General features: G+C 35.7%; 1 protein-coding gene across 1 annotated transcript in view; it reads right to left on the reverse strand.

Annotated features, from left to right (window-relative positions):
• LOC129776042 (netrin receptor unc-5-like) overlaps positions 1 to 15,872 on the reverse strand; it is a 413,378-nt gene that overhangs the window by 100,911 nt on the left and 296,595 nt on the right. Inside the window, exons 7-8 of the mRNA XM_055781415.1 lie at positions 9,502 to 9,672; positions 9,352 to 9,399 (exon numbers count right to left, since the gene is read on the reverse strand). Coding sequence (XP_055637390.1) covers positions 9,352 to 9,399; positions 9,502 to 9,672 — 219 coding nt within the window. The remainder of the gene's footprint in view (positions 1 to 9,351; positions 9,400 to 9,501; positions 9,673 to 15,872) is intronic.

Raw genomic sequence — 15,872 nt, forward strand, 5'->3', positions numbered from 1 at the left:
GGAATAAAAACCCCAAACCCAAAAACTAATTTCGAAACGGACGTTTGCAGCTTCTTCTGTTTAATGGCCGTCATCTTTCATCGGCACCACAGCGCGCGGTAAATTCTCCGAATAAAAATGGGAATCGATGAAAGCGGGAAATAAGCACCACTCAAACGGAACAAAAACCCGATGGAGCTCCCCGAGAAGAAACAGAGTTCGTGTGTGGTACTGAATGATTGATTAATTTATTTGTACAAAAATTAAACGAACCAAGCGGAATGGGGCGGTAATTTGAATGCTCCGCGTTTAATTAATGAGCCTTGTGTCGTTTCTTTTGTGTGTGTGTGGGTATGTGGAAGAGCCAATTTTGATAAATTTTTATGCTACAGACTGTGGGGCGTGAGTTGGACTGTTTTTTTTTTTGTTTGGTGTCTACCTTTGGTCAATTACAGGAAGCAGAGAATGATGCATATAGTTGAGCGGGTAAAACCAAATAGTCAACCGAATTGCTCATGCGTGGCCAAGCATTTTGGGGTCCATTTCGAGCGAACGGTCAGTGGAACTCGTTAGTAATTTGTTCTGGTATATTATGAGACCAATTTTTAATAGGTTTATCAGTGCATGTTTTCCGGTCTCTCGATATAAATCAACCAATTTGAATTTTGTCATTTTCCATGTTGCTGAAATCAATATTTCTCTATCGATTTCACAACATTTTAGAAGGTTTTGGATTTAGATGGATTGTTGAGAAGCGCCTTCTCAGAGAAGAGTCAAACAGCTGCCTGTTCTGAAATTGCATCGTCACGCTTGAGCCTTCATAGAATCAACACAAAATAAAATTCCAAAGTTCTCGCAAATCACTGTTCATTGAAGATAAAAGTTTCCCCCTTTTTTGTTGCTGTCAGGAGGAAACGTCTTCTCACTAATGAAAATTTCCCAAATTCTTTCACACCAAAACTGGTTGTTGGCAGTGCGAAAAGCCGAACGCAACTGGCTCCTTTCTATGATCCACTTTTTTCAATGGATAAAATCCACTCTAGTCGCTTTTAAAAATCCAATTTAAGCATTCAACAAGGCCGTAGGTACATAAGAAAGGATCGACCGGAACGGAAGCTCAAAATTGGTGCCTTTGTCAGCGGGAAAAGAATTTTATATTTAACCTGCGATGCTGAAAGAAAACGCCTTTTTTCGTCGCAAGGGAGTGTGGAAAGCATGTCGTGTGAAAGCCGAATAGCAATGAAAATCGAGCAATGATTGAGTGCGCTCACCTCTAAACATGGGGGTGGCAAGTGTTTTTGCATATGAATGCAGTTTCTAGCCTGATTTGCAAACTAATAGACATTTTTGCTCGTCTCCGGTTCGACTGAAGACAAGAAATTTGTCATGGAATGTGGTTGTCCTATAGTAGGAAACATGATTGGAGAAAATAAGGGTTGTCGGTTGGATTTATAATATTACAATAGAGAACGATTCGAAAGGGTGATTGGGAAGACACCGGAATACGAACTGCACGTATATTTTGAACTGTGATCGAACTACTGAAATAGACTTGGAACATAGTTTAAAGGACTCGCAGTAAATTTTAACCACCATGAATTGAAAATTTGTTTTCCGTGCAGTAAACGGATTCCATGAAACTGTTTGCAGGTAGATTCAACAAGTGGTTGAGAAAGAGGTTTCCGAGGCTTGAGCGTTGCAGTGGTACTCAGAAAAACTCCCACAATTTTAGTGTGGCTGGAATGTTTCTCGAATGTGTTGTATTTCTTCTCGTGTACAAGTAATTATGGTAACTGAGTTTTGCAGATTAAAGAGATTCATGTGTCATTCTGGTGGAGCAACACATCACACTTTACATCAAATTGAAGTTACTGAAAATTGTAGGATTCGAGTCTGTTGATTCACCACACCAAATGGTTCGAGACGTTAGTGTTAACCAAATATACACTATGATCAGAAAGTACCGGGATTTTTTTTTATTCAAACATACCGTGCATGCGGGAACTGGTTTATTTTTTTTCTTATGTTGGTACGACCATAAGACGCACATCCGTCAGGTTTTAGTGCTATCCGATCATTAGTGTCTGCCTGTGCGTTGCAAACGGCCTGAAATGTGGGCCAACAATTATTGGATTTTGCATAATAACGCGCCATCGCACCGAGCCCGAATTGTACTGAACTATTTGTAAATGATGTAGAACAAGCACCGTATTCACCTGATCCCGTGCGACTTTTTTTATTCCCCAAGCTCAAGTTGTTACTTTGTGGAAAAAGATTTCAGTCGATCGAGGAGATCAAAGAAAATGCGACGAAGGAAATAAAAGCTGTCCCTTCGTCGGCCTACAGGGCATGATGCATGGAGAACTGGGTGAAGCGTTGGAACATGTGTGTTGCTTCAGATGGATCATGTTTTGAAGGAGATAAAATAAATTTAACCTGAGATTTAACTCTATTTTGTTTTATTTAAATATTCCCGGTAGTTTATGATCATAGGGTATTGTAAAGCGAAAAGGAAGCTTCTCTGCGAGGCCAAGCCACATTTTGAAGAAAAAAAAAAGTGACGAATGTTTCTTATAAGTGGCCCCTGTCTGGAAAGCCGAAAAATAATGAATTTTCGTGATTTGTTTCCGGATGTTAGCAATAAAGTGAAGTGTTCGGGTATGTTGGTTATTGTTTAAGATATATTTTTGGGTGTATTTGCCATTTTTTGAGTGCACGAATAATGATTATTACGCTGTTGACAGATGGGGAAGCGTGGATGTTGTCTGGAAATCATACCTTGCTGGTGGTATCGGTCCTGAAGAAACGGTGTGTTGTAGAACGAATTCCAATGAATATTTAAAAACTTTAGGGCAATACCTAAAGCGTTACATAGGAGTTTTTGAAAATTGAAGAAAAGGCGACCATTTTTGGTGAAAATGAGTTATTTTTCATGAAAAATCGCTGTTTAGAAGCTCATAAAAAATTGAAAAAATGAGATATAAAAAACCACTGTGTAGCGCTTCAAATAATTCATTTTTATATGCTGATGAAAAATATCAACCAAATCGGTCGAGTAGGTCCTGAGATATCGATACCACCAGCTGAAAAAACATGGTTTCGAGAAAAAAATGCGTTCCAAAATTCGTACAGCAACACTATATCACTTGAGGTGACCTCATACTTTTGGCTGTAACCTTCCAACGAAATCAAATGTCGAAAAATCCTTTTAGGGCAACATTTCTGAGGGCATAAGCCTCCCATAAGCGCGTTTTTTTGCGAAAAAAACAGGGGTTCTGTAATAGGATTTATGAGGGAAACAACAAACAGCGTTTTTTGGAACCACACTAAAATAAATAATTTTCGATTTCAACATGTTCTGCCGAATTTTTGCATCCATGGTTGCAACACACATCAGAGAGAAAAACGGACGACTGAGAAAACGCAACGCTGAAATAAAAAAAACAATTACTCATAACTGGTGTCAGAAACCATCCAATTGATAAGTCACAGAGGAAGATAAGGACCCAGTCAGAGAAGTATGAGAAAAGAATAAGAAAAATATAACGAAAGCAAGAGATGTTTTCGTAAAGTATGGGTGCAATAAATTTATTTTATTTTATTATCTATTCATTTTATTCAAAACAGCAAACCATGAAAAAGAATCTATAAAGAAAAAGGATATAAACATAAAAATTGATATGAATTAGAGAAAATGGAATAAGGTAAAGAAAAAAACGAATACAAAAAAAAACTAACTAACTAAAAAACGTAAGCTGTAAATATAGATAGGGTGAATCGAGGTATAAGCAAAGCTTAAAACGAATTCATAAAAAAACGTATATTGATTTATATTATTTTATTTTGTCTATGTGAGAAAGGTGTTTTCTTACTTTAAGGGGATGAATCGAAAATTAATTTCTTCTCTATATTCAAAAAACGAAAACCAAATTTAACATATAAAAAGCAAATTGAAAAACAAATTCCTTCATTTCAAACAACCTAGAAAAAAAATAAGGGCCACAAAATATATTAGGGTGCCAATGAAAATGGTCATCTGTAATTTAAAAATTTAGCTCATAAAAAATGTTCACCGCCTCGAAAAAACAACCTATGCCATATATTAGCTCAATCGGACTTAAGGGAGAGTGGCGCAAAGCGATCAAAGTTTGAGTTTTTTTGAAAATCGAAAAATCACCCAAAGGGGGAGGAAAGGAAATCGGGGGTCTCGAATTTTTTTATGCCAAATGTCTTAAAATTGCATGAAACGTCGAGATCTAATATCATCTAGAAAACTTTTTTTGTCAAAAATCGACACTCTGGGTTTTTTTCGAAATAAGAAACAGAACGTATGGTTTTGGGTACCAATAAAAATAGTTATCTCGAATTTCCATTCGGAACTTGCAGCGAAATGTTGATTTGCACGATAATATACCCTTTGCAAAATATAAGCTCATTCGAACTTTATTTATTAGTGTCACAGACGTAAAAATTTGAATTTTGTTTGAAAAACGAAAGATCACCGAAAATCGGGGTTTTCAAAAAAAATTGTTAGTGCAAAATAATTATATTTATTGGCACTTGAAACCATATGTTTTATCTCGTACTCCAAAAAAAGTCCCAGATTGTCGATTTTTGATAAAAAAAATTTTTCAAGATGACACTAGATCTCGATTTCATGCAATTTTAAGACATTTGGCATCAAAATTTTTTTGAGGTGGTAAACAATTTGTATAGGGTAACTTTTTGAAATTTTAGGGTCAATTTTTTCCCCATACATTTATTGGCTTCCTAATATATATACATAAAACGATTCAAGTTAGTAAGTAAATCAAATCACCTTCGTAATGCAGAATTAGGAAGACAAAAAAATATATACATGATTTGTGTGATTTTTGATTTGTGAGTTTTTCAGAATAAATTTACAGATATTTGAATACAAAACGACAAAATGGGCAAGAGGAGTCGAGACTCGAATTATAGCTGGTGACACAGGAGTAGACATGTGAGGAGAGTATACAGTGGGAAACCAAATTGGTAAACTAAACAAAGAGGGTAAAGAATATGAGATTGAAAAAGAACGGTTTTCGAGAAAGTAAAGTTACAGGAAACTATGAAGAAAGATGAAGAAAATAATATTTGAAGTAAATGAAGAAGGAAAAATAAAATGAATGAATAATGAAAATTAAGGGAAATATATATACAAGGATATCCGAGTGACGAAAACAACCGGATATCCGAGTAATAAAAAAATGAAGCATAATGGATTGAAAATGGTGAAAATTATAAATAAGAAAGAGTGAAAAAACTCAGTGAGTTGAATAAAATGAACAAATGAGAAGAACAAATATCAAGGAGACAATTTTGTCAAGGTAGGCACTGTTCACAGATACACAAAACAGTTTTTAACAATATGAAAAACCGAGAAACGATCAAGGTCATTGATAAACAAGAGAGTATTGACGAATTTCAAGCCAACGCAACTGGCCATTGGCAGCACCATCTCAGATAGTAGTGAAATGTTGGTCATTGCAGCAAAATTGAATACTTTCGTTTAAAAAAAAATACTACTTTTTGAATAGGACAAATTTTTTCATAAATTTTCACAAAAATTTCCAACTCTAAAACTATAAGACCTACAAAAGTACGACCAAAGATTGAAAAATAAAAATAAAAATTGAAAAATTTTTGAATTTCAAATTGATTGTTGAATACCGCATTTTTTTCAATTATAAAAAAAATATATGAATAGTCCATACAATAACCAACAAATAACTGAGTCTGTAAAAATAAACTTCTACAGGAAAAAAGTTTTTCCTGACAACAAGTCAAGATAGCGATATAGTGCATTCGGCATAACTTTATATAATGTTCAAATATAGACTTTCGTCAAAGATGGCAACATTTTATCTCTTACAGCTTTTAAAATATATATCATTTGTGCATTGAGACTTCTGAAAAACTTACAATTCACTTGTAACATTATTATGTGTACGAGAGTTCGCTGTGAACTTTTATCTATTTAGAAACATGTCCAGAACATGTCAATCCGGAGAATTACAAGGAGATGAAATTAAACAATTGAAAATAGTGAAAACTACAAATAAATAAGGATAGAAAATCTTGAAGGGGAGAAAAAAATGGATAAAGGAAAAGAATAAATAAATATATATACGGAAGTATAATAATAAAGGAAAGGAAAGGATCGTGATGCCTACATCTAAGTTATAACAATGCGTCAGGTCGAGATTCTACGTAATTTATGTAGAACGTCCTTCAATGTATCGAAGAGCAGGAAAACCAGAATAGGTAAGCTATCTCTGTCAGGGCAGCCACTGTTCATATATATAAAAAAAATCAAAAGAAAAATGAAAAACCGGGAACAGTACAAGGTCATAAACAAACACGAGAGTTTTGAATTACGAACATAGGTAAAGAAACTGTTATTTGAGGTGAACATGAGAACCGTAAGTGAATAAATAATAAAGCCAAAAAGGAAATACAAAATAACACGTAAGAAGAGAGCATCAAGAAGAAAAGCATGATGTGAAAAAAAGATAAAAGGAAGAATAAATATGTCGCAGTATCATGAGAAGAATTGAGAAAAAAAATAAATACAGACAAAGAGGGATATGAAGAAAACCATATATAAAAGAATAAAGAGAAAGAGAAATAATGGCGATGAAGAAATTAATCTTGAAGGAGATAAATAAATCGACGAAAAAAAACGAGGAACAGAAAAAGACGAATAAATGGGTTATAGAAGGGAAGAAAGATAAAAGATAAACTATGTAAAGAGATAGGGAAATAAACGTTTTGAAGAAAATAAAAATGATTGAAATACAGATGAGATGACAAGATGAAATAGGGGATACACGATGAATGGGATAGTAAAGAGAAACTGAAACGATAAAAAAGGATGAATGGAATAGAAGGTAATACAGTCGAAATAAAAAAAAATTATAAAATGATACAATTAAAAAAGACAGAATTGAAACAGCCTGTTTTTGCAAGCCTCTTTTGAGGCCAACTTAGTATCACCAAGAGCGTTTTGCATAGACCGGAAGAGATGATAATCACTTGGAGCCAGGTCCGGACTATACGGAGGGTGCAATAGGACATCCCATCCGAGCTCCCGTAGCTTCTGGCGGGTCATCAAAGATGTGTGAGACCGAGCGTTGTCCTGGTGGAAAACAACACCATTCCTATTGATTATTTCTGACCGCTTCTGGTCAATCGCCTGCTTCAAACGGTCAAGCTGCTCACAGTAGAGAACCGAGTTGAGGGTCTGGCTATAGTTGAGCAGCTCATAGTGGATGATTGCCTTCCAATCCCACCAAACACACAGCAAAACCATCCTGGCCGTCAATCCGAGCTTGGCGATGGTTTGGGCCGGCTCACCGTTTGGGCCGGCGACCACGACTTTTTTCGCTTTAGGTTGTCGTACGTGATCCGTTTTGCATCACCAGTCACCATTTTCTTCAAAATGGGTCGAGTTCGTTCCGTTTCAGCAGTCCATCGCAGGCGTTGATTCGGTCTAAAAGATTTTTTTGCGTCAACTCGTGTGGCACCCATACATCCAGCTTTTTTTGGAATCCAATCTTCTGCAAATGGTTCCAAACGGTTTTATGGTCTATACCCAGTTCCTGGCCAATCGAGCGAGTGCTCACATGCCGGTCTGCTTGGATGATTTCAACGATTTTATCGGTTTCCACGACGATTGGCCTACCAGTACGGGGTGTATCTTCGACAGCCACTACACCAGAACGAAATCGATCAAACCAACGCTGTGCTGTGCGAATCGTTACAGCATCGGGTCCATAAACTACACGATTTTTTTCGGCCGCCTTCGTTGCAGTTTTACCTCGCAGGTAGTAAAAACGTAAAATATGGCGAAATTTTTGTTTGGTGGACTCCATCTTTGACGCGCTGTAACTTGAGACTGAAAAGGACAATCACAACACTGTCAAAACGACACTTGTAGCACAGATTGTCGTCTTTAAATAGCCGTATATTATGACCCGATGCGATAAGTACAACACAAGATATGTTTAAGTGTTGTCAAATATTGACAATATACGACATTTCTTTTTCCCCAACCCAATATAAATAATAGAGAAACAGAGCATAAAAAGTTACAGGAAGGTTGCGAACGAGACACGAGCGCATAGTTGACGTAGGATTACGTTATGAATGACTATTTTTAGTCATAGGGTGGTGCGTATCACGACAAAAGATGCCGAAATAGAATGAGATATGTTAGTTTGCTGCGTTCTGCATAGATAAAAAGAGAAATCCCATGCCAAATCAGCCATCCGTGGACTCTCCGATGTTTTTGAAATTTTGTACATATGGTGGCATCTCCCCAAAATTATAATTTTCATTATCATTCGACCAATCTTAATTACGACTGATTTTCCGTGAGGGCGTATGTAGAAAAATGGAACCTTTTTTTTAAAAACGTAACTCGAAATCAACATGTCTGATTAAAATATAATGTGTTACAAAGTTGTTGGAAAATGATTGAACTATTTAAAAAATAATAATATTTTGAATACACTGCAAAAAAATGTTACTCAAAAATGTGATTTAATGTTAAAAACACTTGTATCTCAAATGACCCACCTCCGATATTGTTTAATATATTTTTATTAGAAAACTCTTTCAGTTCAACAAATTATGGTGCGATGTCGAAATCTTTAGATATGTTTTTTTTTGTAATTTATGAAATTTAAATACTTCGAGAAATCGTAACAATTTAAGAAAAGTCATATGAAAAAAATGGAATCTACATATAATTTTACTACATGGGCGGAAAAGAGATTTTTCAGCCACTAAAATTAACAAGATTCATTTAGAAAGGTTCATCTGTCACTAGCTTATGTGTAAAGTTTCATGACATTTCGTGACATTTCGTTTGTTCACAAACTACAGTTGTTTAAGTGTCACTACCTGAGCATTCGTATCGAAAATGGAAAAAAGGGGATTACAGTATTTTGATCAAACATTGTTTTTTGATGGGAAAAACTCATGAACAATCAATGCAGTGGTTGGTGAAATGTTATTCCACTGCTGCACCTTCGAAAACAACAGTTTATCGGTGGTTTAGTTCGGCAGAGTGGCACTGAGTCATATTTCAAAGTCATAGAAGTTTCGTAGTACAGAAAGGGAATCGAAATGTTGGAAACTCTATATACCAAGTGTATTGCCCTCGAAGGAAACTATGTTTAGGAATAAATACAGCTTTGTAATAAAAACCGATTGTTTTTTTTTAAATTCCCGGGACTTTTCACCCCATGTAGTACACGATGAAATGAAACCACACAGAATCCAGGAAATGTGAACCTTTATAACTGTTCAATTGAAATACTAAACGAAATATTCTTAACTCACCGAACGTGTTATCTTCGAATCCATTTGGGGTTATGATTTGCGTATCTTCTACCGAATCCCGCCATTGAGGACATGCGTAGAAATGCAGGGAGAAACAAAGTTCAATTGAGTCGTTATAGTCATAGTCTAATAAACTCGCCTGCTACCTACCGGGACACGTGACGCAGTCGGCCGTTTTCTGCTGGTTCGGGCCAACGCACGGCAACCCACCGTATAGTGGAATCGGGTCACTGCAGGTTCTCGTCCGTTTCCTTCCCTGTGCTGGTTTCCCCGGGCAACGACACTCCAGCCAGGCACTCCACTGGCTCCAGCCGCCATTAACTGCAAATAAATGTACGAAATGATTGGGTAAATCAGTAGAATGCTTCTGGCGGTTATTACTTCGAAATGAATTGCGTAATCGAAAATCCCCCACTCCATCGCCATTATATTAGGGCACTGGGGCAGTTGGCCAAATCAATCATCGGTCTGATCAGTCCTCAATGCCACAACGGCCAGCAACACTCCTGCTGTTGGGGTGAGGGTGGACGAAGATAATTAGAAGGTGTGAATCGTGCCGAGCTGTGTGCAATCTTTCGTAAATCCCAAACAACCAGTTTTACGATTCACGACTTAGCACCACGAATGCCATTCGGGGCCGGCCGGTCTTGGGTGTGTGTGTGTATATCCGACCACATCATCATTGTTCCGTTAGACCCCGGGCCATTCGGGTTGGCAGCGCACAAATGATTACCTAATAAAATCGCAAATACAAAATTAACGTCCTCCGGTTGGACTGTTTGCCGGCGCTGTGGTTATGAGAAGGAACGCCGTTTCTGTCTGTTATTTTGAGGGGCCCCCGAGGTGGCCTTTTGATTTCGGTCCTTGTTTTCACTCGCCTCGTCTCAACATGGGTATTGACTTGGTGCTTTAATATTGACGAGCTGTGCAGGGGTGCCGATAATTGAATTAATATTACAGCCCCCTCGTTAAAGTGGGAACAAATGGTTGGTTGGGAAGCTGAGTGTTCGATCAGTGCGTTAAAAATACAAGTTACATGAGTAAATGTAATTCAAATATCATCCTTTGTTAGGCAATAATAACGAATAAAATGCTTTCTTTGTTCATGTCGTCTTTCTTATCAGTTGAAAATATGTTAGTGTCATTAACAAGTCAGCCTATTCTTGTCCCACTGCACTCGCTGTAACGAGAAGAAAATTTGCACCGGAAAGCGCCTGCAGCCCCGAAATAATCTCATTCGAAACCAATTCCTCACCTGCACCTTACAGAGAGGAGCCCGCTTCGATACATCGGACCGCCAACTGGTGTACTTTCTGAAGTGGTACAATTGCCGTATGCATGCATCTCCACCGATCCCGCGAAATAACAAGGCATGAATTGGCCCGCCAATGTATGGAAGGCAGCCATTGATTGAGAAAATAGCATTCTCGTAGCTGTCATTATGGCACCGAATAACAATTGGTTACGAAGAAACCAAGGCTTCATCATTGCCGAGAGAGAGTGTAGGGACGACGGAGTTCCGCGCTGGCGGTGATGATGATATGGAAATCGTGACCTCTGCTCCCTACCCAAGGTACCTAACTTTGAATGAGGGATTAACAAAGATTCTGCCTCTAGGATATTTTACACCACCAGCGTGGTGTTTCCGCACTCGATCAGCTGTATTTGATTCCAATTGAACGCTCTAGAAAATAGGTTAGCTGTTGCGCGTTATGCTCCTAGCAATACAATTTTCTGAGCTAATAAATGCAATATTTCGACACTAGTTTTTAATTTTCTAAAGCGTTTTCAGTTCTGATACTTTTTTCCTGGATTGTATATCGACTGACATGCAGAATTTTACCCATTACAATTTGCGTAGACGGCATTGAGCATCGTTTCACGAGTTCGGGAAGCGTCATAGATAATACACCGAAGTCGCTTTATACGCGGTTTTTTACGTGGTTTTAGGAATTTACGCGGTTTATTTTTACACGGATTTTAAAATTTACGCGGTTTTTTTCAGGCGGATTTCGGAATTTACCCGGTGATGTGACTTTTCGTGAAATAAGTTTGTATTGTATCACTGGTTAGTAGCTGAAAAATGAAAGAAGAAACAGACATCATGATTGAGCAAGCAAAAAAAATAGTTGATCAATTGTTAGAATATGGGTTGCATTTTAAAGTAATAGTTCATTAGATTTTTACACGGATTTTGGAATTTACGCGGTTTTTTTACGCGGCACGTATAAAACTGTCTTCGAAAGACTTTTAGTGCTAACTAATACAAATATTTTTCGATGCAGAACTTGTCAATATCTCAACTTTACTCAAAGTTATTGATATTTCTTCCCAAAAAACATGCTCTTTTCATTTGTTTGTCATTCTTTCTGGGGCAAACAAAAAAAATTTTTGTAGACGGAATTTGAAAGAGCAGATTTCACTCTACATAATATGTGATTTTCAAAACTATTTTATTTTTTGTGTTTGAGTAAATTAAAATTGAAATCATGAGTTTTTTAAACATAAAAGTTAGAGTAAAAAAACCGTTTTTTCATAGTTACCCTAATGCAACTCAGATAGAAGGCGCTAAAAACAATTTGTGGGAGATATTTATTGTTTAGACAAAAACTGTCTTGGACAAAGTTGTTACATATGATAGAGCGCTCATTTTTGTGTTATCAAAAATAGGGTGACCAAAATTGCCGATGAAATGAAAAATCTAACTTTCTTATCTTTATAGATAGAGATAAACATAGATCAACAATGTTGTAGCCCCAGTTATTTTAAACAACTTTGTACAACAAAGATAGAAAAACTTTTAAAATAATCGTTTTTACGCTTTTTTTCTAAGTTGCATTAGGGTGACCATGAAAAAATGTGTTTTTTCTGCTTTAACTTTTATATTTCAAATTCTACATCAAAACTGTCTTCGTACGACTTTTAGAGCTTATCGATACCAACATTTTGCGGTGCAGAATTTGTCTATATCTTAATCCTACTCAAGGTTATTGATGGCTATTTACCCAAAAACTCATGATTTCAATTTTAACTTACTCAAACACAAAAAAAACATAGTTCTGAAAAACACACATCATGTAGTGTAAAATATGCTCTTTCAAATGCCGCCAATAAACTTTGTTTACGTTTGCCCCAGAAAGAATGACAAACAAATGAAAAGAGCATGTTTTTTGGTAAGAAATATCAATAACTTTGAGTAAAGTTGAGATATTGACAAGTTCTGCATCGAAAAATATTTGTATTAGTTAGCTCTAAAAGTCTTTCGAAGACAGTTTGCATGTACGAGACTGTGGTAAAAAAAATTCTGGAGTTTTTTCATTTAATTATTTTGTTTTACTTTAACGTATAAAATTGCAAAATTACAGAGACACGCACAGTCAGTGACATTTTGCGTGCGAGTACAGGAGGGTTAAAACTATGTTTTATTGTCTAATACTATATTCATTTTCTAATGACTTCTTGATACATTCAACGTTGGTAGATCGCGGACTAAGATTTGAACAATTAGTCGCCCGTACTGGCCAAAAGTTTGGCCAACCCACTTCTGCTCTAATTTTTATTTAAATGCATTCGAATGTGTCTTTTTTTCTACATGTGGCGTAATTTTTTCCTGAATTTTCAAGAGCATTGCGAGACACAAAAATAATTTTCTTCATCGTCTGCATTATTGTTTCTATTTTCTTGAAATCGATTATTTTATTGTATTCGTGGTTTTCACTTGTAAGATTAAAATAAAAAAAATAATAATTATTTGGATTTTTAAAGTGTTCTTCCCATTGTTCCGAATGATCTTTCCACAAGGACTTTATTTTTTCTCACAGAGCTCTATCGTACTGCTGACTCCTATGAATTTGGTAAACCATCTAAATCCAATGTAAAGATAATCTCATATATTTTAAGATACGAGAAAAAAAATCTTTGTTCAGCGCAATGCTCTAAATATACCGACAAATTTTAGACATATGAAAAACAAAATTTAGATAAATATTGGAGTAGTACTGGGTCTCTAATGTTAAAATAAATAAAAAATGCCCAAAGGCCAAAAAAATATGTTTTTTTCGCGCAATCCTCTTAAAAATTCAAGAAAAAATTGCGCCACATGTGGAAAAATCCATACAAACGCATTTGAATAAAAATTAGATCAAAAGTGGGTCTCAAAGTAATATTTTTTCTTCAAAATTTCGAAATGCCTGTAAAAATATACAATTTTTTTGTACCGCGAAAAGCACTCTAAAAATTCTGATAAAAATCACGTATACCTTAAATAGACGTAGGAAGAAATTTGAAACTAGAGTAGTACAGAATCTCAAAATCAAGAAGAAAAAAAAATAAAATTCAATTTAAAATAAAAGTAAAAAATATTTTATTTTTTTTTTAATATTTGATTTTTTATGAAAAAATTGTTTGGAAATATTGATCGATGCACCTTAATAAGATGTACTTTCAGTATTTGTTTTCATATGCTTGTCTCAAAACTATTGAGAATGGCGCGAAAAAAACGAAAAGGTGCATTTTCCACCATAGATTCTATGTTGTACCATAGAAGAACTCAAATATATGGTACTACTGTCTAAATTTCATATTTAGTACCCTATACAATATTTTCCATGCCGCTGGTGATTTGGTTTGGGGGCGCTTAGTACTCCCTTACCCAGCCAGGCCCTTTGGAAATATAAAAAAAAACTTTTTTTGTACCGCGCAACATTGAAAAAAACCTGAAAAAATCTCACATATCTAGAAAAGCCGTAAGAACACATTTAAATATGAATTAGAGTAGTACTGAATCTCTTAATCCCTAATAAATTTCAAGATTTCAATATTTTTTAGTATTTAAATTTTTGATGAAATTTCATTTCTGATAATTTTTCTTGATACACCATAGTGAGATGCACATTCAGTATTTTTTTTTATTTTTATCTTGAAGCTTTTGAGGGTGGCGTGAAATGAACGAAAAAGTATGTTTTTCACTATAGATCCTATGTTAAACCACATAGGGGTTCAAATAAATCGTCGAAATTTCTTATCTAATATCCTATATCCTATGTTCGCCATACAGCTGGTGATTTGGTTTAGGGGTACTTTTCACTCCCTTATCCGGCCCTAGGCCCTTTAAAAAAAATAAAAAAGACAAAATATTAGAAATGTTTTTTGAAATATCTTGAGAATGGCTTCATTCAGAAGGAGATTGATAAAGAGCTTTTTTATTTTAAATCATATCAGGATTCATTTGAAAAGTAAAATGAAAAATTTATTAGCGTTTTATCAACCACAATCACAAAATCTTGGATGCAAAGAGGTTTCAAACAAATATTCGTATAATGAAAACAAAATTACTTTATTTACATTTGTTTGAAATTTTTGATTCTAGAAATCAAATAGTGCTACCAGAGCTCGAAGAAGAAAGGATATATCACACACAATTTCCCGACAGCCAAATAATTAATAAAGTGAATGGTCAATCAGAAATATATACCGATGTTGAGGAAGATGAAGATGAAGAAAAAAGTGAATACAACCAGATAACATCAACAAAATGCAATCCACATGGAACGACAAATAGAAAAATGAGTGATTCGATAAAATTGGTAAATCGAAACTACTCAGATTTAGCTCATTCTGTCTTTAAGAAAAATACGAGAAATTGCCATGAGAAAAGCGCTGTATCAATAGTTTAGTTATATTATGCCATGTTGTGTTGTTTTACGTGTCCATGTCAGTCGTACCATGCCGAACCGATATAAGTGTATCTCAAATTTTACGAGGTTCTGGACGTTTGGCTTACAGTAAAAAGGTGAAGAAACCTAACCTTACTTCAAGGCACGCACAGGCGAGATTGGATTTCGCGAAACAACACATGGACTGGAAGGCGGAGTGGGATGAGGTGATTTTTTCCGATGAAAAGAAATTCAATTGCTCAAGTTCAAGAATGATCTTCGAAAAAGTCCTCAGGGGAAATTGAGCAGGAACTTTGGAGGAGGCAGTCTCATGGTATGGGCCACTCTTTCAAGAAGAGGAAAGACGCTTATAGCAACAATTGAATACAACAATTGATAGGAATTAATTTCGGAAACCTTTTTGGAGCTGCTGGACAGTTTACTGATACCGTTTACCGAAGAAGCAACGGACGACAGCTTCATCTTCCAGCAAGATGATGCCGCCATTCACGTCACCTAGAATTCTTTGTCATGGTTTTCCGAAAGAAACCTTCAGGCTTTAAACTGACCAGCTCGTAGTGGTGGAAGACAATTTGAAACAGTTCGTGTGCTGCGGACATGTGTTAGAAATGAATGGAATACAATTCCACAAAGTATGCTGGATAATCCGATTGATTTAATGCCAAACCGAATTTATGAAACGATTCTAAAAAATAGAAAACCAACCAAATATTGAATTTATCAGTTCCTCGTTTTAATATAATTTTAAGAATAAAATATGAGGCGCGCTTATAAGAATTTCAACTCCGAAAATCATTTAAAATAACTGTTGACAATTGGACTGAGACATATTTTATATTTGACGAA

The sequence above is a fragment of the Toxorhynchites rutilus genome, chromosome 3 (assembly GCF_029784135.1).
Source record: "Toxorhynchites rutilus septentrionalis strain SRP chromosome 3, ASM2978413v1, whole genome shotgun sequence".
NCBI classification, from domain to species: domain Eukaryota; kingdom Metazoa; phylum Arthropoda; class Insecta; order Diptera; family Culicidae; genus Toxorhynchites; species Toxorhynchites rutilus.